This window comes from Seriola dumerili, unplaced genomic scaffold (assembly GCF_002260705.1).
Source record: "Seriola dumerili isolate Sdu_G_001 unplaced genomic scaffold, Sdu_1.0 BDQW01000025.1, whole genome shotgun sequence".
NCBI lineage: Eukaryota > Metazoa > Chordata > Actinopteri > Carangiformes > Carangidae > Seriola > Seriola dumerili.
In genome coordinates, this window is record NW_019174280.1 from 8,383,284 (window position 1) to 8,407,943 (window position 24,660).

Here is a 24,660-nt window from a genome sequence, read left to right on the forward strand (position 1 = left end):
ACAGATAAATACTACAGATATCAATAGTTAGATTTTGGATAGTAATAATATGCAAAATTCACAGATTATGCTTCTTACACATGAATGCATCACTAATTATAATTGAATGATATAATAAATAATAATAAAACATTCATACTTCAGCACCATGAGTATTTTTAGGTCTCAAGTACATTTTGGTGATAATATCGACTTAACTGTATTTAAAACATATCTTCAGTGCAGGGTTTTAACTTGTTAAGAAGTATTGTCACAGTGTGGTAATACTAGTTTTACTTAACTGAATACCTCCACCACAACATTTACAGAAATGCATACAGACATAACAGGAAGTAAGACTTTACGAGAGGACAGATGAAAGGTGTGAAGAAGGAAATGAAGGGAAAAACATGAGAATGAGAGGAACAGAGAGTCGAAACCTGGTTCAGTTTTTTATTGAACATCCACCATGTCCCATTTACATTTGATCACTGGCTATGGTCAACAGTGCTTCACCATCTTTTATTTCAGCAAATGATTTTGTGAAACGTCAGCTAAAGAATTGTTGTGCAAAGCATTTTTTTTTTTTTTTTTTATATTGCCAGAAAGCTTTGACAGATCAGCAAAGAGAAGCATCTGGTAGAGAAAGAGTCAATCCAATGAATGCAAAATAGACAGAAACCCAGCTTACACTGGGGTAGACCCCGACACACTTGCCTAACTGGCTTTTCATCTGCTCCTGTTGTCTTTCTCTGTTGGTCTAATTACCACGTCCGGCTTATTGTCCTCTTGATGACTGTAATTAATCAAGTTCTGCTCCCTAATCTCTGAATCTCATCATCCTTACAGTACACCAGGGCTGGCCACACCGGATGGTAGCCTGATGTAAGCTCTTTTGGGGAATGTAATTGTGTGCTTGTCTGCAACTTTGTGCGCAACAGCAAATTGCGTGGTCCCACCCTGCTGTGCGCGAGTGTGTGTTTTCTCAGCACACAGGTCAGTAATTGTAACTCATCGCTTTCCTCCTCGAAGCAGTAGCTGTGCGTCTGCAGACAGGAGTTATGCAACTTATCTTTCAGGAAGTTATTGTGAAGCCTTTAATGTGAAAGCGTTTTCCCCTGTCTGAGGCTTCCCTGGCCCCTGGGCCACAGCCTGTGTATGAAGGGGACTGTTGATATTTCATTTTTGAACGTCAAAGAGCTCAGTTAAGAGACGCAACACAACCACAAAGTAATGCAAAACAAACATAAAAGAGACAGGATAGAAACACAAAGAGAGATGAAAAATGACCACAAAGAGACACGAAACGACAATAAGTGATTGCGTTGTTTGCAGTTGTTTTGTGTCTTGATCGGGCTGGGGGTCCTATTTAGGAGGGATTGGGGGCCTTTAACTTGTCTGTACCCAGGGGCCTATTTATTCATAATCCATCCATGTATACAAGACACACACATACAAACAAACAGCGTAGACTCCTACTCTCCTATCGTCTTGTCCTCCCCCTGAGCTTCAGATGGCTTACCAGGTCCTTAATCTGTCCTCTGAGTGACATCACCCTCTCCCTGCACCCTAAACACACTCCTTACAGGACACTGGGCGAGAGGGAGGGAGGGAAAACGACTTTAGGGAAGGTGAATTAGCTCAGCAGTGAAGCGTACGAGACTTAGTAGGAACACAGAGGATCACTCAGACACACTCAGGGCCATGGCAGCGGGCACAACAGAGGGGGACACACACATGGAGGAGCTGGTGGACCAGGGTCTGGGGATGGAGGAGACCGCCCACGACCTGCTGAGGAGGCCTTCACTGAAGGAGAGCTACCACAGCGATTCACTGTTGGCGCCAGACACCGACTTCATGACAGGTAGAAAACTAAGTGACCTGAGATGTTAGAGGGACGGTTCACCCCAAAAAAAAAAGATATTTTCACACTTACCTCTTGTAGTATGTAGGCATGCAGATAGGTTTGTATTTGCTTTCTGCTTTGTGTCTGCTTCACAATGCAATAGAGGTGAATACAGTTTTGTTTGATTTAGTGTGTGGTGCTCAAACCATTGAAAAATGACATTTAATTCAAGTCACGTTTCATTCCCAGAGAGGTTTATCTTAAAACCTGTGCAAATAAAACTCCAAGTAACTGCTAAATACTACTGGGGGCAAGTGACAAAACTGAACTGACCCTTTAAAGTGCTCTCGATGACTCAAGTGCATCTTCACTTGTAACAAACAAAAAGAGATGTACTTTATGCATTTCCCGTCTTTTATTACAAACTGGGTGTTCTCGTTGCTTCTGCTTTCTCATCAGGAAAAAAGAAAATCAACAAGTAAAGTAAGATGAATGCAGCATTCTGCATGTATCACTCCATGCCTGAAATCATCTTAAATCATAAAGTTATTTTAATGTGAAAGTGGTGAAAATGAGTGGCTTAGTGCGGCTGAGGTTGACCTCTTTAACTGAGACTCAAATGGCACAACCGGTGTGTCTCATCAGACTTTATATGACAATTCAATATTAACAAATTGTTCTCTGGGAAGGGTTAACACAGATTGCTACTCACACCATACAAAAAACCCTGGAGAGGCAATTTTTGGTGATAATTCAGTTTTAATTGCGATCATGACAGCCCTTCAAAACCTGTTATAACCTCATAAATAAAGTGAGTAAAAATCTTTTGTCCTCATTGTTGCCTTGTCGACAACACACATTAAGATGCCACTTACACCCGTGCAAGCAAGTCAAATTAAACACTCGTCCTGCATACCTGCCCGATGTATCACATACCGCACAGTCAGATTGTGGGTGTTATGGAATGTGTGTCGGCTGAGGAGATTTAGGGAAATTCCCCGTCCTCGCTGGGATATTAGTATCAGTGGACTAATAAGTGAAGGATTGCTTGTACACATGTGGCCTGTATGTGTCAGCATGCAGGGTGCTGATATGAGCAGACAGATGCTGTGTCTTCATTCAAGAAACACCATCTGCGAGCAGAGATTAAACACTCCGCTGCTGCTGCTGCTCTGTGTTGCACTTATGCCTGAATGTATTTTCATTTTGCCAAGATGCATAATAGGCATTATGAATTCTGAGACATTTAGCACCGCCGTGGCTCTGTGTATATGTGTGAACGTGAGTGTGTGAGTCACGGGCACAGAGATAACCTTAATGCATGTATTTGTATGTGTGTTTACGTTTGCATGACAGGCGTCCAGGGAGCCTGCCTTTTCTTTGTATAGCTGAGTTAGTGCAGAGATTGAGCTTTGGGCTGCTAATTCCCTTTTACAGCATTGGGATTATGTGCTATTCTAATCCCAATCCCATATGGGGTGTATGGAGGAGGCACGAGGATGATGTCACGGCCAGGACAAGAGGAAACACAGAGAATCACAGGCCTTCACAGTCACAACTCACCATGAGAGACAGATTACAGCTGGCTGCATGCTTGAATGATTATACTGAAAGTCTTTGCCCACAGCAGATCACCGCTGTCAGGAGGACGTCCTCGTTTCTCAAAAGATTTACAGCAAGCAGGGAGTGACAAAAATGTATTTTAACACTGAACATCATGCATTTTACAGCAGGTTTTGAGGCTTTATTGACACTAAACTCTATTGAATTTAATTATTAATGATATAACGGTAGATATAATAAAGAATGCTACAATAGTTTTAAATAAATTAGATTTACTTTCATTCTACCGCTTGATGTGAGAAACTGGATGTAACTTCAACCATTTATCCATTACTTTTCAACAATTTCAACTGTATATCCTAGTTAACTTTTAAGATGTTTATCCATTAGTTATAGCTAACTATTTCAATCATTTATTCATTTTTTTGATAATTTTTCAACCGTCTATTACTTTTGACCCACGATTTCAATTGCTTATCCACTCGCTACTTTACTTTAAGTTAACTTTTTCTTGTTTTAGCTATAAGCTTCTTTGCTTTTTGCTATTTCAACTGTTTATCCATTAGGCTACTTTTAGCTAACTATTTCAACTATTAATTTAAACCATGTCATTATTTTTACCTACCTCAACCATTTATTCGTTACTTTAACTATTTCAACTGTTTACCCATCGTTTTCAGTTAACTATTTCAGCCATTTATTCAGTACTTTAGTCAACTTCTTCAAGCTGTTTATCCATTACTTTTAGCTAACTTTTTTCAACCATTTGTTCATTGCTCTTTCAGCCATCTATCCATTAAATTTATCCATAACTTTATTTTAGTCAGTTACTTTTAGTTACTTTTTACTGTGGATATATTGTTAAGCGTATTAATATTTGAATTTAATCAGATGAACTACTCCACAGTCTTTCCACATACGCCTCGGCAACAGGAGAAATGACAAACCTTAGCGTACAAATAACCTCTGGTTGGGAATCAGTATTTTTGTTCAAGTAAAAAAAAAGAAAAGCTGATCCTTTCAGTGTGTTTTTTTTTTAAACCTTAGTGTCCACATTTCTACTACAGTGAAGCATGCACTGGTTTTTATCTGGCCTCCCTATTACAGAGAATGACCTGTGGCCTCTGTAACACTGCGGCTGTGTGAAGATGAAGATGTTTACAACAGCACATCACAAGACCAGGCCTCATTTCAGGTTTATTCCTGCTGTTTCCTCTCTGTGTCTCATCTCTCATAGTGACAGAGGACTTATGGGTGGGGGCGGGGTCAAAGAGGCTCAGTCTGAGGGATTATCATTGCAGTCTGCACACACACACACACACGCACACACACACACACACACACACACACACACACACACACACACACATGGAAGTACACGTGCACAAACAATTTAGGCTGAATTGGACGACTGCTGAGATTTTAAGCATTATCAGCCCCACCCCCACCTTTACACATGCACACACCCTAAGCAAAAGGGCTTTAAGCTCTGTCGTACACATCTCTGTGTCCCAGAGTGAGTCGGACGACCACCGTGGAAATGTGAGAGGATCAAAACATCAGACACCTCATCTCCTGCTGCAGATGACTGGATGCTGTGGACAAAGACAGACAAAATACCAGAAAAGGGCTGATCTGTAGTGTGTGTATCTGTGTGTGTGTGTTTGTATGTGTGTGTGTGTGTTTGCGTGTGACACAAGCGGAGCAAAGTGCCATGAGATCTTAGTGGACAAAAGCCAGTGACTCAAAATCAGATGGAGGGAGAGCCAGCCGATCTTAGAGGAGGAAAAGGGAGCGAGAGAGTGTGCTCACGAGAGGAGAGGAAGAGGAGGAAGACGTCTGGGGCGTCGGTGGAAGGCCCAGCCGCCCAGCAGAGGCACCCTGACGGCTCATCGGCGTCCAGTGTCTTCCACGGTACCCACCTCTGAGCTGTTGTTACTGTTGCTGGTGATGACCAAGGTGTACTGAAAGAGAAACTAATAACAGTGTTTTGCATGTGTGTCCAGCTACCTTTGTTTACATGCTGCTGTGTGATGACAGTGTGGTGTGGATGATCTGCTGTGTCCAGCTGTGCTGTGACCTCATTAGCCTGATTTTAGCTGTACGAGCATGAACAGAGGACGCTATAGAGCTTATTCCTTTCTCTGATTACATTGTAGATAATACCTCAGTTGACGTTCTATGCTACTATTTTGGCTTAGTCATGGAAGCAGTTTTGTTATGTTTTACTCCCTTACCAGTCCGTCTCTTACATTACAGTTTTTTTTTTAGTGAGCAAACAGCTGTCTGACTTTGTGATGTCTTTCATACTGGAAAGATTCTCTCTCATCAAAACTGTGGTTTCAGTATGAGTCAGATACATATTCATTTCTTCCTTATCCCCCCCCCACGGTTATGTATCTAACCGTCACCCTCTGACTGAAGCCTCAGTTGGTTAACAAGGTTTTTCTGATTGTTGCACTTTCTGTGATTTTTGAGAGTGCTCTTTGTTTTGTTCTATGAAATCTGCAAATTTGAATATATTTAGACATTTAGACAAGATTTAGAGTTTGACACGTTCTTTAAACATGTCATCAGTTATGTATTGTTGTTGTCCAGACTGAAACCTGTCACTCTATCTATCTATCTATCTATCTATCTATCTATCTATCTATCTATCTATCTATCTATCTATATATATACCATACACGTCCTGTTTTCTATCATTCCCTCAGATGACCGCAGTTCAGCTGCCAGCGGCCTGGATGTGGCCGACCGGCTGACCTACCTGGAGCAGAGGATGCAGATGCAGGAAGATGAAATCCAGCTGTTGAAGATGGCTCTAGCTGATGTCCTAAAGAGGCTCAACATCTCTGAGGAGCACCAGGCTGCTGCTGCCGGCAGGAAAGCACCGGGTGCTAAAGGTGAACAAAGATCTGTGTGTGGATTATTGTCATTATCCTCGTGGATGTTCATGTGCACAGCAGCTTTTATCTTGTAAACTTGCCCTGTGTATTGATTTCTTTTAGCTTTACTAATGCATTAGCTACAGTAAGCCAATGTTGTAGTGTTCTGTACGTGCATCTAGAACCTGCCTGTGAGCAATAGTACTCTGTAACATTGGATAATCACATATAGTTGTCAGTGTGTCATAGCCAACAGGCATGATGCATTTACTGTGCATCAATACAGAAACAAGACATGATTTATAGTGAAAGGACTGTTATTGCATCATTTGTTTATAATAAACCTTACCGTTATTATTTTATATGTAATTCTGAAGGATGCTCGCTTGTTTACCTTTTGAGGTGATGAGATACAACAAAATGGATTTTATACAGATCACAATTGAACACGTTACTATGTGTCTGTGTGAAGTGTTTGCTCGTAGTGAGGAATCCAGATTTACAGGTAAGATTAAAAAGAAAGAAAGAAAATAGATATAATAATTATATAATTACATCCTTTTACACACCACACACAAGCACATACATTATAATCAGCCTTGTGTGTGTGTGTGTGTGTGTGTGTGTGTGTGTGTGTGTGTGTGTGTGTGTGTGTGTGTGTTCCCACAGCCCGGCCAGTGTCTCTGGCTCTGCCCTCCAGACCGCCCATGGTGATCTCGAGCTCTGCCTCCCTGAAGAAGAGCTCCACGCTGCCCTCCAGCTCCAGTGCCAGGAACTACAGCCCAACACCCCCCCGCAGGTAAAACACTGCTCCTCCGTCCTCAAGCTGGAGGCTTGGTGATCTCATGAGACAGTCTCAGAACCACAAACAAGAGTAATATCTTGTTTGTTTTTTTTAATGCTCTCTGTTTTATCAATAGATTTCAGTTTTTTTTTAAAAAAGCTCGTCATTACTCTTATTGAGAGAAAGCCGTCAAATGATACATGAGCTTTATCTGTATTTGCCCTGATGAGCAAAACGCTTGAATTGTCTCATTCCTGCGAGCTCTGACAGGGCAATGAGAAAGCTACTGCATACAGTTTGTGTGTTTTACTGTAATGAAGCAGCTGCCAATGAAGCTTCACCCACCGATCTCAGTTCCCATCATCGTATGTGCAAAACCAGGACACTGCACATGGATGATCAACAATTATTTCAACAATTATTCTAACACTTAATTTCAAAGCAATAAAGCAGCAAACCATTTTCTTGCACATCTCTTCCTCTCAATTACCTTTCAAATGACCCTGCCATTATATAGCATTAGTCCAAGGCCACGGTAGGTTCTCACTGTGGTACCTTAATGTGCTGCTGCTATATCTGGGGTACGCTGCTATAATTGCACAGAGAGAGGTAAATCTCCATTCACTTAAGAATGTCCGTTCAGTATGAAGTGAGAAGCACCGTCATCATTAGCAACACTGGTTCATTTCCCTCCACTCTTATTTCACCTTTTCCCTCCAATAAATAATCTAATTTTACCTTCTGTCCTCTCTTTTTCTCCCTCTCTCTCTCTCTCTCTTCTCTCTCTCTCTCTCTCAACTTTAAGTAGCCACATCTGTTTTCATTCATTGTCTTGTATATGTATTCATTTTCTAAACGTTCTTTATTTTAAACAAGTCGGGCTGAATTCCAAGAAAATGTATTTAAATTGATGCGTAACACGTTTAGATTTCTACATCTGAAATACTACAGCTGTAAAATTACAACAGCATCTCAGATTTTACAGTCGTTTTCCACTCAGTTTGTGTGATGAAGAACTGTATCTCAACACCTTGATGATGGATTATGTACTCAGCGGATTTTCAAAGACCCCCAAGAAATACAATTACACAAAACATATTGTTAAGTGGAATGGGACTTTTACAGAAAACTGGTGAAGCAGCAATGGAAGTAAACAAAAGACCATTTTTGAATTTTCCAAGCAACTGAATACTTAATATTTAATACTGCAATTTAAAAAACACTGAACAAATAACATATAACACGGAAATATTTATGTGGTTTTAATTCATATCTTTGAAATTTCCACAGGAATACATAAACAGTATTATAGCCTACACAGTACGTACAGTAAATTGGAAATTGCACAAATTACACAACTTGAGATTAACTGGAAATTCCAATTTCAAAGTAAAACATTTAAACTCTATAAATGTGGAGATTTTGAGGTTCACGCTGAATATTCAGAAATGATTAAACTTCACATTGAAGTATTCAGTTACTTACAAAATTTTCTTCAAGTTTTTCTTCGCTTTACATAAAATAAAGTAGAATTTTAAAGCCACGTAGGACAACTAAAATCAAAGGCACCACCAAGAGGCAGTGAGGGAAACATCTTTAATCTAATTCAAGTTTGAACTGCCTCAATTAACATGAGTCCTATCATATTATATCAGTAAAATGCAGCCCCTTAAACATCAAATCTGAATTTCTTCATCTTTGTGGCTGAAGGTTTGGACATTTTTGTCATTTCCTGTGCAGGGTTCAGGGACCTTTCTCTGTTGCAGCTCTAGTTTGCGGTTTAGACTGTCAAGCTGGGTGCGTTTTGAATAAAAATTGAAAAAGAAAGAGACATAAAAACCAAAGAGCCAAGATCTTAGAGTATTTGTTCTTTTCTTTCCAGCAGCGTAAAGAGCCCACCAGGTAGTGTGAAGGACAGTCCATGTAAGACTGCCAGAAGCCGACCCACTTCTGCAGCGTCAACATGTAAAAAACCTCAGGAAGGGTAAGAAGCTGTTCTTATTTCTAAATGTCCAAACACAAGACTTGACTTAGAGGTCCCATGAAAGGAAAAGTGCCTTTTCTGTGCTGATATCTTGTCGTCTGTCATTATACTGCCAAATATATTTCTAAGCTGCTGTTTCACAACATTGTCTCACCACTTAAACCTCCGAGTCCTTCCCTTTTCTCTTTCTGTTACTGTAAATGTTTTTTTTGTTTTTTTTTCCATGTACACTTCTTCCAAGCCTGGGTGTACTGCACATACATTTTTCCATTGATTTTGTGCTGACTCAGTTATTCCTGGCCGATCAAGTTGCAATCATATCTCTCAAATCAAATCAAGGTTATTTTCAACCCCAACATCCTGCTGTGATGTGAATAGGACCTTTAACTGTTTAGTCAACTTGAAACTGACACATGCGAATGCAGAGCCCTGCTACAATACTATTGTTTCTTCTGCTGAAATCGTTTTCAGATTCACTGACTCTCTCTTCCTGTGTCACTGCATCTCTGTTTCTGTCTCTGTCTCTTTATAACAGCAGCAAGTCAAAGGAGGCTGCAGTAAGTGTAGGTAAGAGAGCACTTTCTCTGTTTCCCTGCAGTGGTGTTTTTTTTCTCCCCCTCCTGTATCTGGCAGCAATCAGCCTCATAACAGGAACGTGAAACAGCTGCTGACTAAGCCTTTATGAAAGAGAAATAAGTAGAGAGATCGAGCTAAAGACTGACGTGACGGTGGTTTTTTTTGCTACATATAAAGTAATGTCAACTCTCCCTTTTTTGTGCTATTTTCGTGCAGGGACAAGACGTGTGACACACTGCAAAGGTAGGATTCGCCCCTGACAGGACAGGAAACACTTTAGTGAATTATTCTTTACATCTATAATATCATGTGAAGTTGAGAACTTTGTTTTTGAGTTGTTATTTTATGTTCATCCTTCATTTTGTCACATCTCACCATGACTTGTGTGCCCCCCCCCCCCTCTCTCTTTTTTTTTTTTTGTCTTTTTTTACTCCTTCTCTTCAAATGTCCACACTATCTGCCCTCTGGCCTCCGCTCCATCTGTTCACTCACCCTCCTCACCTCATTTCACCACTTCACTTAGTGACTATGCAGATCTATCTGAGCCCCCACGCAAGAAAGACTGGGTCTTCTGAGACCGCCAAATCAGCATCTGCGGTGCCTGCCAACAGCAGGCTCACAGCCGCACCCAACAACCCCCAGGCGAAGGCGGGCAGCAAGCCAGAGACGAGGAGGACAACCCCAACCTTCACCTTAAACCTGCAGAAAACCACAACCAGCCAGAACACACCGCAGGACACATCCAGCTACAAGAGCCCCCTCAAGTCGCCCAGCCAGTACTTTCAGATTTGTTACTGAGGCAAAAGGGATAAAGTTTACTAAACCCAAACTAAAGGCCTCAATCAACCACTTGAACAGAGAGACTTTCTACCACCGTTGAAAAAACAAGAAACTGATTTTAAATTGTGGATGAATGCACTTCTTAAACTGCAGGGATGACGTGATTTTCCTCGGTAGGTCGTCCTGACAACACGAGCACTTCCAGCTTTGTGAAACATTTCCATTAACAAGTCCGAGTAATTCAATTTGTCAGTGCAGTGTTTAATGGCGTGGTTGTTTATTCTAAGGATAGTATGAAAGCTTTAATGCGGTCTTAGAGGCTGCAGTGTAGTCGTAGATCCTTTTCTCACGTGCTTGTAGCTACCTGCTTATTATTTAAATGAACACCTGTGTTTGCTGTCAACATGCTCTTCGTCAAGTCTTCACTCTGTCTGACAGTGCGGATGTGTGTCTGTAGTCGTCTTTGAGCACTGACTGTGTGATGTCGATGAGTGTGTGTCGCAGAGTCTTGTCTCCACGCCAGTTTGCTGTGATGTTTCCAGTTTTGTAGTTGATGTTCCACCTTAGCTGATAGACAGGATGCAGCGGAATCAGCCAAGAGGTTCATTCTGGTTCAGGAAAAGCAATAAACAACTGTGTTCTGACCACGAGTGATGTGATGGATTTTTCTTTATTATACCGATAAGTGTGTGTGTGAGGGGCTGCACTTTGGCAGTAGTTGGTATCAGTTAAATTAAAGAGTTGACCAGACTAAATGAAGAGTCCCATCATGATACATTATGTGCTTCATTTTCCTGCTTTAGTTATGACTAATGAGCCCCTTTACTTTACTTTAACAAAGTGACTGCAGGGCACAATTTGGACACTTTGATGAGCAGTAAAATCATGTCATGTGCCATGAGCTTCTCAGGTGGATACACAGTCAAATGACAATGGAGGAAATACTAAAGCTGTGACTGGTACATTTTCCACCGCCACTATGAATAACACTCCACTAGATGAACTTTCGAGGATTTGAATGAAGCTCAGGTCAAGAGCTGCCTATATGTTCAGGTTCATCAGTCCCTTTGCTGTTCTGGGGTTGTTCCAATGATACACCCGTTCAGACTGGACAGAGTAAGGTGCGTCGCAGTGGGCGAAAAAAAACATAAACCCTGAGCATGCAGGAACAGTTTTAGCCTTGTTTGGAAATATTATAAAATTCATATCTATCAGTGTGACTTTTCATAAACCTGTGTGAGGCGCGATGAGGTGTGTAAGCTCCATGTATGCACAGCCTCAGCACCCTCCTGTGGAGATAGAAGCCAGAGACCCAAACAGGGATTGGAAGAAACAGTGAAAGGTAACATCATGTATTAAAGATGCACCAGTGGGTCCAGATCTACTACATGAAATGAAAGTTCCCTTTAAACAAGTGATGGACTTTTACCTACGCACCAACATGTGGCCAGTATGACCTCAAGTCTTTGCTCACCATGTGAAAGACAGAAGAAATACTTGTGCTCTTTGGGAGTTAGGAGGACCTCTGCTGGTGAGAGGGAGGAAATGCTACAGATTTGTGCTTAATGATTGAGATAATCCTGCGTTACTATAACATGGTGCCATTGGGTGTGTCACAACTGTGTATATAATTAAGAACAATACAAAAAAACATAAATTCAAATATATTTTATTATATTAAATCTCTTCTTGGTAGTGTTTTTGTTTTGTGCCAGCTTTTAACAAAGCAAAAAAACACACTAGGCTTGCATGGTTTTCATGAGGATTAAAAGGATTTTAATGTCTGAATCAGTGTTATGCAATCCACAGGAAGTGATGTGCAGGGGAAACTTTTTGGATTGTTTTAAATGTGATGTGTATTCTCTAGCTCATACATAATCAGTATTTCACTTCTTGCAAAAATAGCTTTTGAATTATGTAAAAAAAAGTTGATGGAAAGGGGGAGACACGACAGGAATGTTGATATAACACTGATTTTGAAGGTAAAAAAAGACGACAAAACCAACACCCCTAAAAGAAACTCACGTTGATCCTGATTGATTAATGTACAGTACAAGAGGGCAAGCCGACCAGCTGTGACAAGTTAATGACATAACAATTTGATATATAAAAATTATTCTCTGCTGTCCTCCATATACACTGATGGAGAGATAAACACTTAATTCCATCACAGCGTAAAAAACCATTATGTTAGTCTTGACAGTTGGGATGCAAACACACACATCTGTAACTGCATTTGTAACCCACAGACTAGTCTGCTGAGGAGGAGAGAGCGGAGCCTAAGTCATGTCCTCAGAGGAGTTTTAACTGAGTCCGTCTGTCCTCCACGTGAGGAAACAGCAGCTGGCTGTCGCAGACACAGACAGATGTTATAGCTGGTCGGGGCCTCTCTGCTGACAGGTGTGTGTGTGCCACATACACTTTGTCATTTCATACTGCATATGGTATCACTCCATGACTTTTTTCATGTTATGTTATTGTGTACAACAGCTTGTGGTAATGTTGCACAGGCTCTGCCATCAGTCAGATCCATCAGTCAGAGAGCTAAGAGGGGAATGTCACAGAGGTCAAAACACAAAACAGGAAGTGATGACACGGAAGAAGATAAAAGATGTTTTGATATAAACTCAGTACATTCCCATATTATGGAAGCATTACACTTATTTTACTGTAACTAGTGTCTGCAATAAAAAACATTTGCCTTTGAGTCACGTTTTCAATTTATTCCAGATATTTGGTAAAACACACACACACACACACATACACACACACACACACACATACACACACACACACACACATACACACACACACACACACATACACACACACACACACACATACACACACACACACACACATACACACACACACACACACATACACACACACACACACACCAATAATAATATAGTTCTGTCTCTGCAGGGTCTTAAAGGCTTAAAGTATTTGTAGTAATCATGGTATTTTATATCCAATCACATCACTGATATTCCTATGAAACTCTTTAATGTTGTGCAATGCAATAAAATAATTCTGACCCATGTTTTGTTCTGGAAACGAAAAAAAGATTTTCTTTTTTTCTTTTTTTTTGACCGAACTTTTTTTTTCTTTTTTTTTTTTTTCTCAAAGAAGTCGGTGTGCGTTTGTTTTCTACACCTGCCTGCACGGTAGCTGCATCACCAGACCGAGGGCGCTACCGTGCAGCAAAACCACACAGACTTGAATATTTCAGCAGCCTGGCCCCCGCCACACACACACACACACACAGACACACACACACACACACACACCCACCCCCCACCCCTCTCTCCCTCTCTCCATCCAGCCTCCCAGTGGTTGAAGGGAGGAAAAGATGGCACCTCAGAAGCCGCTGTCAGATACTCCGCCCGGCTTCTCGTCCTGCGGACAGCGGCGTGCTGCGCTTTGAAATGGCCTCAACCGAACCACCAGCCGCCTGACAAACACCGGGGAACAATTATATATTTTGTAAAAGACAGACCTGAAAACTGTGGGCATCCGTGTAGCATTTTCCACACCCTGTCGCCTTTTCCACCCTCAACATCTGCCCATCCAGCCGGCTGCAGGCTTCGCTGGCAGCATTGCTGTTTTTTATTAAAACACCCAAAGCCGCTGCTGCTGGATCTGGATCCTTTTTTTATACTCGAACTGAACTCAAGGGCAAAGCAGTGAGCAGACAGACAACATTATCCATCTCATTCAGACGGACAGGAGAGGAAGATGAGGTAAGCAGAAGCACGCGTTGCTCTTTAGCTGCACAAAAAGCGCAGACTGCTGTGATTCTACTGCGCATTACTCTGGGATATTAAAGGTAAACATCGACATAAGCCAGAACATCCTATTAACAGACATGCTGTTCGTTTAATGGGCGCAGCTTGGTCCAGAGGCCTGTGATGGACATGTTACCGCAGCACAAAAGGTGTATCACAGGAACACGCGCTTCTATTGACCGGCAGGTCACCTGTTGGGCGACAGATTATACACCTTTAAGAGGAGCTGGTCTCAGAGCAGCATGTTCACATTCCCACAGATGCTAACGCAGAGCGAGCAGGCTTTGATATGAAACCATCTAACATCTCTGACTCCAGCTCCTCTCTGATGTGTCACGTGGAGGTTGTCTGCAGAGAGAACGACGTGTTGTCATGGAAACCAGACTATGCTTATACTAATTGGGATAAGCATTACTATCCTTCACTGCGACAGAGATCTGATCACTGGTTTTACACAGCAATCACATGCCTTTATTCTACTTAAACACACCTCTGTGTGTGCAGCACGCGCGCGCATGTACGCTCACACACACCTTCCCAGCTGCGAACCAATCAGCTGCTAGTGTTCATTATGGCATCCAGACACAGCTGTGTCAGGGATGCAAGCACTGGGTTTACTGGCTAACTGTGAGAGCCTATCAGGTGAGATGTTACTGCCAGGGCCCAGCCGTGCAGCCAGTCAGCTGCAAGCCTGCTGCTACACAGGGTGGGTGGGGCACCAGCGTTTGGCACAGGTTCACCATGAACAGGAGGAATCCTGAGCCCACTCTAATTGCTGCTGGCACTGAAGTCTGTGTGTGAGAGTATGTGTGAGTGAGTGTGCCCCAAGGTCAGAGTGGGATTTTGCCACCAGGGTGCCTGTAGGTCAGTGTCTGTTTTAACAGTTAAACCTCCCCCCTCAGTGTCTCACTGTTTTCCTCTGTGCTGCTTCCATCTCCTCTGTCTTCTCAGCTCTATTTTATACCGATGGTACCACACACACTTTTATGTGACTTGACATGCTCTTGCGTAAGGCTCTCTGTAGTCATGTATGTTAATACTGCAGTCTGCTGAATGGAAGATGGTGAATTAGACAAAGTGCCCAGTGACTTTTACCATTTATCATCATTTTGGTCTGGCAGATCGTCACGTCAAGCACACCACAAGTTTGCAATGCCACTGTTAATTAAGCTTCATAAACAGGCAGTGAAATTTTTTTCCAGAGATTTAATAGATTTCTTTTTTTTCTGGGGCGTTCTTGCTCCTTTACTACAGGCCACGATCTCATCAACACGGCACAAACGCACTGACTGGGAGATGTACTCATACCTGTGTGGATCCAGTTCATATAGATCCATAAAACAATGCCAGTCAAAGAAGAGAATCTGTGTTTTGATCTGAACTACCCTGACAAGCTGTCTGCTGATACACTTGCTTTTTTAGTTTCTGTCTGACGGCCGTTTAAACACACAGCTGTGTTATTTACGATGAGTGATTCTGTGCTTTGCGGAGGTGCTCTGTAGGTGGCAACATAGACTGTGACTCACCACAACAAGCCAGCACCTCGTACAGTTTGTTGCAGCTCAGCTGGAATCAACTGACTGTGTCTCTGGTTGCGAGTGCACGTTTTTTTTTTTTTTCGCTTATACATTTGTACCTGCATCGGTCTCAGAGTTTGTTGTGGCTTAAAGTAAAATGGTAAAATGGAGTGTGTGTGACAGTGTCAAACGGCTGATCTCGTAGTGTGTGTGTGTCTTTGCTGCAATCCTGCTATAGTATGCATGTTAGTGGGACACAAACTGTTGTTTTGTGATGTGATCTAATGAGCATTGGCCTCGGTGCTGTGAGCTGCTGTTCAAGCATACATTAGTCAAGGTCAGATACACTGCAGTATCCAGGCAAGGAATCTAGGAAAACTAAGTTATTTTGAAGTGTTTTTAAAGGACCCAGGTCATTGCTAGGGTTTGGATGTAATATCAGCATAAAGTATATATATCCAATCACATCATGTATAGTTTATTATAAGTATTTCCTAGAATGAAGATCAAGTTTTAAATTGTTTAGTTTTAAACAACAAGTTTTAAAGTGTAATATTTCTCATACGACACTCTGGCTTTGCAGAATAGTCTCCTCCGCTAAATAGGAAATTAACAGCCATATTTCATATATACTCTAATGTCAGTGTTTGAATTTGGTTTTAAAATCAACCAACTGCAATGCTTGACAGATTTTGATATCTAATCCCATCTGGTGTTTTCTTTTTTTTCGATTTCGGAGAGAGTCTAAAGCAGCGCTGTTACTGTATCTGCTTCTCATTTATCAAGATTAGTTGTATCTGTTTCAATTATCCCCAGCTGTGGAGACGTGGAGGGTGATGTAGGTCTCTGGGGGAAAGTCTTGGTTGGTGATTCTTGTCAGGGATTCGTTTTGAGGGACTGATCCCTGACTTGATGGAGCCTGTCTGTCTGATTCCTCTTCTGGAGGCTGGACATTTTATCTTCACAGCTTCCTTCTCCACCATCTATCCCTCTCCCCCACTGGATGGTTAATAGGCTGTTGTCCATGTTAATCCTCTGGTCTGACACAATGGCAGCTCTTGGATTTATAATGATGCACTTGTTTGTTGCTCAATACAGACACTGTCTTGACCTCTTGACTGCTCATGCTTAATTGCAGACCTCAGCGCTGTAATGGGACTACACAGACCTGATAACAACAGTCTTTTTGTGAACACAAAGATCTAAAATTGGTTGACTATAGATCACTGGACAAAATGGCACATGTCCATTTCTAGTGATGGGAATGTTAATTGACTGGTTGGTTGGTGAAATATCTCAAAATCTATTCGCTAAATGTTCCCGTTAGGATGAACTGTAATAACTTAGAAGTGAGAGGTTTTCAAGGTGGGAGTCGGGCCTCACCAGGGGGGCTCCAAACAGTTCCGGGGGGGGGGGGGGGGCTCAGTAAATGAAAGGGAAAAAATATTACAAATTATTACGTTATCAAAAACACAGCAGCAAGTACAAGTGCTACTCTGTTGTTCTCAGGTGAGGCCTCGTGTGGCTGTTATCTACATGTTAACTGGCGCATAACTAAACGATTTCTTTGTACATTTACTTGTGGCTGACCCACCGCTCTCATGAAGTCTGACAGCAGGATTAATGTGCGGTCCTGCCTGCAGCCCACCTCCCCCGTTTGCGTGGACTGGAGTGTTTCATTATGCTCTGCAAGTGATGTGCGGGCTCCATCGATCCAACATCATCACCGCTGCCTGATGTGTATTGACAGGAGCAGTTGGTGGAATGTGTGTGACCCATATGAATACCGACATTAGTAGTAACTGTGCGCTGTGTTCATGCAGGACAAAGGGGAACACGCGGAGGTGAGCTCGTGCTCACCAACAGGCGGTCTCATGCAAATGTGAAAGTGAATGCACGAGTGCCCCGTGAGTGGGTTTTAAGATGAGGAGAGGCTTCAAAGAGGTTGCTGGTGTGAGAGGATGATGTGTATTTCCAAAATACACTGAAACTGTAGACCAGTATTCAGTGTATCTGGTGCCTGATGTGAAATAAATCATGGAAACGTCATGGTTTATGTCCTGCTGTACACGAGTGGCAGCGGAGGTCAGATTTCTCTCAGTGCGTCGTTCTCAGAGCACAGATGTGCACTTTGAAGTTGCACAGGTGTGTGCTCTTGATTACACCCTCCTATAAAGTTACAACCTTAAAGTTGAGGTATTTTTACATGTTGTTCCAGAGATGTTGGAAATTCTGACTAACTCTGAACCGCAGGTATTGAGGACACAGTCATCTCACGTTCCCTCGACATGATAAACGCTGTTCTGCTTTTTAAGACATTTATGATCCTAGAAATAAGTACCACCATCTGGTGAATATTTAAAGCTGCTATCATAAATATTTTTGCATGAGTGTGTATGTGAAAGGACCCTCACATAACTATCCCCTGATCCTCCTCAGATCCTCCTACAGAGCAATGTAGCATCTTTGTTACTGACACTGTCACCAATCTCATCATCGTCATTTCCAAACACTGACATGCAGCTGCTTCCAGCTCTGATAAACGCTACCTGCTGCAAAAAAACGGCAGACAGACTAAGTTAGCGATAGCTGGTGAAGACAGTGGAGCGTTTAGCAGCTGAAGAGCCTGATGTTTCTCTCGTGAGTTTGTAGAGACCAGAACAGAGCTAAAAGAGAGAGCGATAATGTGGCTCTGTATGCATCTGTTAGCATGTTAGCCGTTTCAAGTGAAATGACAAGTGACAACATGTGAGTGTTTAAATATATCAGTTTGAAATGCGGTTCGTATTATTTATTTACAAGTTAATGCTTAGCTCTTTGCCATTATGACAAACATAGACTACCACCATTGATTATTGATCACTAGCTTTATTCACTACTACTATTAATAATACTAATAATGTTAGATAATTTTGACGGGTGATGCACTAATTTACACTTAATCAAAAGCTAGTATTGATAATATATAACTAATGCTGCACAGATAGATTACAGATTTGTGTAAATAATGAGAAATTGGTTTATATGAACATATTTGCGCAGATACAAAACGTTCACAGTGAATGTATCTGAGGAACTTGTTTCCTGCATGATTAACTTTTTCTTGATGGTGTCTAGGCAACTCACGGCACTTAATGTTAATATAAAGGAGGTTAGTTAAATACTCTGAAGCTGATGTGAACCTCTGGCCAGCTGTGCTGCCCTGTGATTTGTACACCCATCATCCACCCCTACCACCTCCCTCTGACTTGTGTGCCACACCGGACTGGAAAACATGTAGCCACTGAACATAAACCAGGCGGCAAGGCGGGCTTCAGTCCTGTAGTCTCTCTACAGAACTGCGATGCCTTTATTGCCTGTCATCAATTATCGCATTCATTTTGCTCTTGCCAGTTCCTCTGTAAACCAAGCTTCCAGAGAAAGATTTTGTTAATGGGGCAGGAACGAGAATAAACAGACATGTGTGACAGTGAACGCTGAAAGTTCAGTTCAAGTCGCTGGCTGATCGCTGTTTAGTTTCTCTGTTTGCTCAGGGAAAATTAATTGACCTCCAGTGACTTGTATGTAGTTATATGTTGCAGAAGCTGTAGCGCACACATTGTACCATGATGCTGCAGCCACGGCACATCTGTGAGTAATAACAGCCACGTTTTGTCATAACACAGTCCGACACACGCAACACAAAATGGAGAAGGATGTTGCACACTATGATACATCCAGTGTCAGGTGCGAGGTCACATGTCTTGTCTCTGTTGTGAATCTGTATAATAACACAGTGCATTCTGGGTGACAACAGTGTGGCTCATGAGTCATAATTATGCACATTGAGGCATCAGGAGGCAGAGCGACGAGGCTGATCTACACAGACGCGCGCGTGTGTTTAAGAGAGACAGAGGTAATCAAATCTTTGTGAATGAGAGGGAAATCGCTCGCTCTTCCTTTCCCCCGCTCTGTCTCCCTTCCCCCTCTGTATCTCCTGCCAGCTCCCATTGGTGTGTGGCGTAATTAAAATGATCGGTTCATGTGAGTCAGACGGTGTGCGCATGCTGCCTCCGTGTGTGTGTGTGTGCGCTCGCATTTGTTTGCAGCTGAAATTCAATCCCCAGGCCTGTGAGGATGAGCCAGTGTGAGTTAACAAAGAGGACAGGAAACGTCAGAGATCTTTAAACTCCTATCTGTCACACCTCTCACACTCATTTAATCCCCTTTCTTCTCCCCCTCACTTTACCTCGTATAGCGTGACTGCATACAGGTGGATTGTGGGTGTTTGTGGGGATGAGGGGGGAGTGGGGAGTCAGATTGGATTATACAGAACTACATGTGACTGGATAGCAAGAAAAACGTACAGAGTAATCTGTATGTACTTTGACAGTGACACATTTTTGTTGTTTTGTCTCTCCACTGGAGACATTGGATTAGAACATTGACAATGAGGTCAAAGTGCCACGACTGAGCTTTAATTTGACTGTGTTTACATCCACAGCGGTGAACTGTGTAGGAATCGTAGCTGTTTTTAACCATGGACTCTTTATTTAGCAAACCAGCTAAACGACTGGCTGCTCAAGTGCTTCTTGGGGCTTCGTGGGTGTGTGTCATGTTGTCATGACGTCAAGGTCACGGGGTCATTTGTGTCGATGCGGGTAAAACATGATGTCATGAGGCTGAAATATCAGAGCAAATTAGAAACATTACTGAAAAAGTGTGTGTGTTGAAGTCAATTAATCAACTTGGGCTCAGCGTAGTAGCAAGAAATGACCTGGAATGACCTGGAAAACCACAGAAGACAAGTGCAGTGGATAAAAGAGGAGCAGTTGAACTTTCCAGCAGGTAAAGAACAACCTCCAGAAAGAAACTGAAGATGTATAAATATCAAGACTCTTAATTTCTTAAGACAGATTTTAAAGGAAGTTGGTATTAAATGTGTGTATTATATATACTGTGTGTCTGTGTGTGTGTGTGTGTGTGTGGGGGGGGGGGGGGTTGCATATTATGTGCACATACCACACATCGTCATCCATGCAAGTGTCCACTCGGTGACAGTGCCTTCATGTGGTGTGTGTGTCAGTGTGTGTCAGTGTGTGTCAGTGTGTGAATCATAGGTAACAGACATGTAACTATGTCAGCATGAAGTTAAATTCACTGTGGAGCAGATGCAGATGTTTCATAGCAAACTTTTTGCTGGACAACTGCACATCCTCACACTCAGGCAGAATTAAATACACCAAGAGGTGGCCTGATACATACAATTAATGAGGTGGGAGACAGAGGCAAATAATGCAGGCACCTACCAACCAGTCAGACACTAGTATTTTCAGAAGCCATAAATCTTGAACATGATGTTGGACATGATCTGCACAATTTACTTTGGCTTTATAATAAAGATACATTTGATTTGAGTGAAAGCAGTCTTAAGTGAAGGTAGCCTAGTGCTCACCAGAGTACACACAGGAGTACATGTCATTAGCTTTGCGTATCCTCTGACAACATCTGCTTTTGTTCATTCTGCAGTCTGAGATCTCTGCGGTGTTGCATCACCTGTAAAGTCGAATATGAACTGCATTGGACTGGATTGTGCCGTTGTGCTGTGCTTATAAATGCTTCTTAAAAGTGACTACACAGCAGCTTCCAGTGAGTCATGTGTTTGAGTTTGGCCATGTAAAGGAGCTGAAACTCAAAACCCTCCTAGCTTTACAGCCTGTAGCTGCATGTGTGCACATTTTCTCTACACTCGCTCATCAGCATCGTTCCCTTTGCTTTGGGTGATTCACCCATTTCATTCCCCCCAAAGCTCTGTCACACACACACCCCCCCCCCTTCTATTTTGTCCTCCCTGCCTCACTCCATCTCTCTCTCTCACACACACACACACACACACACACACACACACACACACACACACACACACCTTCACTCAGTCATGCTGTGTGACCGACAGAAGGCCATACCTCCTGCTGTATGCTAATAGCCAGGTTGATACTCATTCTGCTGCCTTCTCCCTCGCTTTCTCTCTCTCTCTCTCTTTCTCTTTTACACACACACACACACACACACACACACACACACACACACACACACACAGTCAATAGAAACGGAGGTGTGTGGCTTTGAGGATTAGCATAGGTCTAACCTGTGAGAGAGAGAGAGAGAGAGAGAGAGAGAGAGAGAGGGGTGGGGGATGGGTGTACTGTAAGTGTAAGTGGAGGCTGGATGTCCTTTCATCCTTTCACCCTCTCCTCTTTTCTGTCTCCATCTTTATCTCTCCACTGTTTCCCTCCCCCACATTCTTGCCCTTACCCTGACACTCTCTCTCTCTCTCTCTCTCTCTCTCTCTCTCTCTCTCTCCATCCAGCTTATCCATTCCACTCAGAGGCATTTAACTCTCTCTACCTGTCTGTCCATCTGTCCTCTCCTCTATCCCCTTCCCCTCTCTTCCCCCACCCTCATCTCTTTACTGTAAAACCATTCTTCTTCTCTCCCCCATCTGTGACCCCTGATCTGTCATTCTGCTGCTTTTTTTTCCTCCTCTAGTTTTTCTTGTGCTTTCTGCTCGGTGACACAATTTCCCCTCTGCTCAGGAGACACAGACTCACATCGTCCATCGTGACATGTAGAATACGATGGTAAACAAGTCCTTCACAGTTTTTTTCTGCCTTTTCACAGAGAGAAAGTATTCATGCGTTCGCTTCAATGGAAATCGTCCACTGTGCTGCTACTGTTTCAAAGTTAGTCACTGAGGAGTTTAGGACATAAGACTGCTGCCCATGGCATGCTGCAGATTCAGTGAGAAAGCATGTCATTAATTGATTTCACTGTCCTGTGCACAATCTGTGTGGACACACACTGGGCACGGCAATAGTTCACGTAGTGTGTAAACCCATATAAAACCTCACAATATACTCACACATGGAAAAAAAAACGTCCTTTCAACAAGTGATTCTGTCTCACATTCAACTTTTGACTCTTATTTTACAGAAAACAAGACAAAATGCTGCCAGTACGGGTCGAGTGAGAGTCGTTTATGTTGTAGAGTCTCTTGTGTCATGAATTTTCCAGAGACAGATGCTGGCAGAGAAACTGACACACATGCCACGGATTTTACATTTCTGAAAAGACTTGATTCACATCAGAAACTGATTAAATCATCTCACTGCTTCGGCAGATTTGTTTTGGCTTGTATTAAGAAAATTAAATTTTGGGTCTCAGTTGGAGACTAGATGCTTAATTACAGAAATCAGATTATAAAACATCTGCCCAGTGATGGTCTGACCTGAAAGACTTCTGGTCTCAGCAACTGAAATGAGTGTTGAGATGCAACAGTTGTGTATCGTATTGTGTGTAGTATGTCATAGTGGAAGACAAACAAAAAAAAACTAAAAGACAAAGGCAGAATAACGTTTTATTTTGAAGTTCATGAGGAGTGCCACTCAGCCTGTGAAAACAGACGTTTAACCTACATGAAGCTTTGGAGGAGCTTATAGGAAATAACCCTGGTGATGTCATTAAGGTCATTCTGGCCTGTACCACAACCAAGAGCCTTTTTCTAAACGGGAGGCATGGAGTTAGTAAGACAGAGGCGTTTACCAGGTAATGGAAGTCTAACAGTAGATGCTTTTGAGTTGCATTATGGGAAATATATGATTTTGGAGCTTTGTTAAACGTGACTCTTGCAAGCCTCCAAAGTGCAATACTGAATTTCTGGAGTACCTCTCTAATTCTGCGCAGACATTGCTGTGGAGCCGTAATGAAGCCTCATTCCTGCGAGAAGGCTACATGATGCAACTTATTGTAAGCAGACATTTGCAACTTGAAGTAAATATGTTTTTCCGGGGTCTTACAAATATGAGAACTAATTTCACACGGATGTAAGAGGAATAAGGATGAAATGTTATTAGCACAAAGATTTGTGACCAAACACTGGCAAGTAAACTTCACTGAATTGCTGTCAAATTGCCATGTTCCCTGCCGTCCACACCGATTACAGAGCAAACCATGTCATGCAACAGTTCTATAGTTAGTCCAATCAATCAAATTGGCTGCTGGCAAAACACAGCAGGGCAGATGTGGGTGTTGAGAGCGGGGTGAACTGTACTAGAAAGAGACCACGGCTGGGATATTTTCCTGGGATGTCGGAGGATGTACAGTAAATATGGGAAGGATTTATTGGTTGCTGGCAAGCCGCTGTGATGTGGAAGCTACCCAGAAGATTAGTGTTATGGCCACACACACCACTTATATCACATTTAATCTACATGCGTTGGCTAGATGGAGCAGGGGAATATTAAAGGGGCAAACATTGGCATTACACACTCAAATTTGGTTGCTCATTATTGTCTGACCCATGTCACACTGATGCATTATTTCATTTAATTTCATTCAGTTTTACAGCTTATGCACATGTACATGTATCATCATGTGTGTGGTTTACATTCATTGTGTTCACAGCCAATTGAACCGGGTTTCAACAGAAGGTTGTATTGCCCTCTCTCTCCACCTGTGTCCCTTTCTGTTAATGAACATCCAGTATAAGCTGTCAGATCAGTGTGTGTTTGTGCGTGTGTGTGTGTGTGTGTGTGTGTGTGTTTGAGAGAGACTGTGTTGCATCCAGAGCTTCACCCAAGCTTGGCATGCCACCTCAAATCATATGCGAGAAAAGACGGGAACCATCAGATGAATTAAAATCTGTTGCTCCTCCTCCTCGCCTCTCTTCCCTCTCTCCATGTGGGCTTACGCATCCTCGCCTCGGCCAATCCTGCAGCCTGGCGCGGAGAGCGGGAGGCGGCGGGGCGAGGGTGGGGTAGAGGAGGAGGAAGAGAGAGCGGTGAGATGGAGGAGGAGGAGGAGGGGCAGGACCAGCAGCCTCTGGGGCTGGCGGCCCATCGCTCTTGTCACAGCTGGGAGGGGAGGAAGGGAGGGATGGAGGGAGGAGGAGGGAAGGGGGGGGGGTGAGAGGGAGGA

The 24,660-nt window shown here is 42.6% G+C and overlaps 2 protein-coding genes across 4 annotated transcripts in view; both read left to right on the plus strand.

Moving 5' to 3' along the window:
• The first annotated feature begins 1,664 nt into the window (after window positions 1-1,664).
• LOC111240432 (echinoderm microtubule-associated protein-like 1) lies at window positions 1,665-11,036 on the plus strand. Of its 3 annotated transcripts, none has more exons than XM_022770444.1 (7): window positions 1,665-1,843; window positions 6,103-6,291; window positions 6,943-7,072; window positions 8,940-9,041; window positions 9,577-9,608; window positions 9,834-9,860; window positions 10,141-11,036. In XM_022770444.1, exons 1-7 carry the CDS (start codon window positions 1,684-1,686, stop codon window positions 10,413-10,415), a joined length of 915 nt encoding a protein of 304 aa, XP_022626165.1. In that variant the 5' UTR covers window positions 1,665-1,683; the 3' UTR covers window positions 10,416-11,036. The 3 variants fall into 3 exon arrangements, with proteins under 3 accessions (XP_022626165.1, XP_022626166.1, XP_022626167.1); XM_022770445.1 differs by having other exon boundaries at window positions 9,580-9,608; XM_022770446.1 differs by having other exon boundaries at window positions 8,943-9,041.
• A 2,890-nt stretch (window positions 11,037-13,926) lies between these two features.
• The window catches only part of LOC111238372 (ena/VASP-like protein), a 42,676-nt gene continuing 31,942 nt past the window's right edge, over window positions 13,927-24,660 (plus strand). The window contains exon 1 of the mRNA XM_022767855.1: window positions 13,927-14,143. Coding sequence (XP_022623576.1) covers window positions 14,139-14,143 — 5 coding nt within the window. The 5' untranslated portion in view covers window positions 13,927-14,138. The remainder of the gene's footprint in view (window positions 14,144-24,660) is intronic.

Excerpts from the sequence above, each read along its gene's own strand:
- LOC111240432 (XM_022770444.1), top strand. The coding sequence starts at position 1,684 with ATGGCAGCGGGCACAACAGAGGGGGACACACACATGGAGGAGCTGGTG. Across the intron at positions 1,844-6,102 it reads AGACACCGACTTCATGACAG|ATGACCGCAGTTCAGCTGCC; the intron begins GTAGAAAACTAA and ends TCATTCCCTCAG. Across the intron at positions 9,861-10,140 it reads ACGTGTGACACACTGCAAAG|TGACTATGCAGATCTATCTG; the intron begins GTAGGATTCGCC and ends CACTTCACTTAG.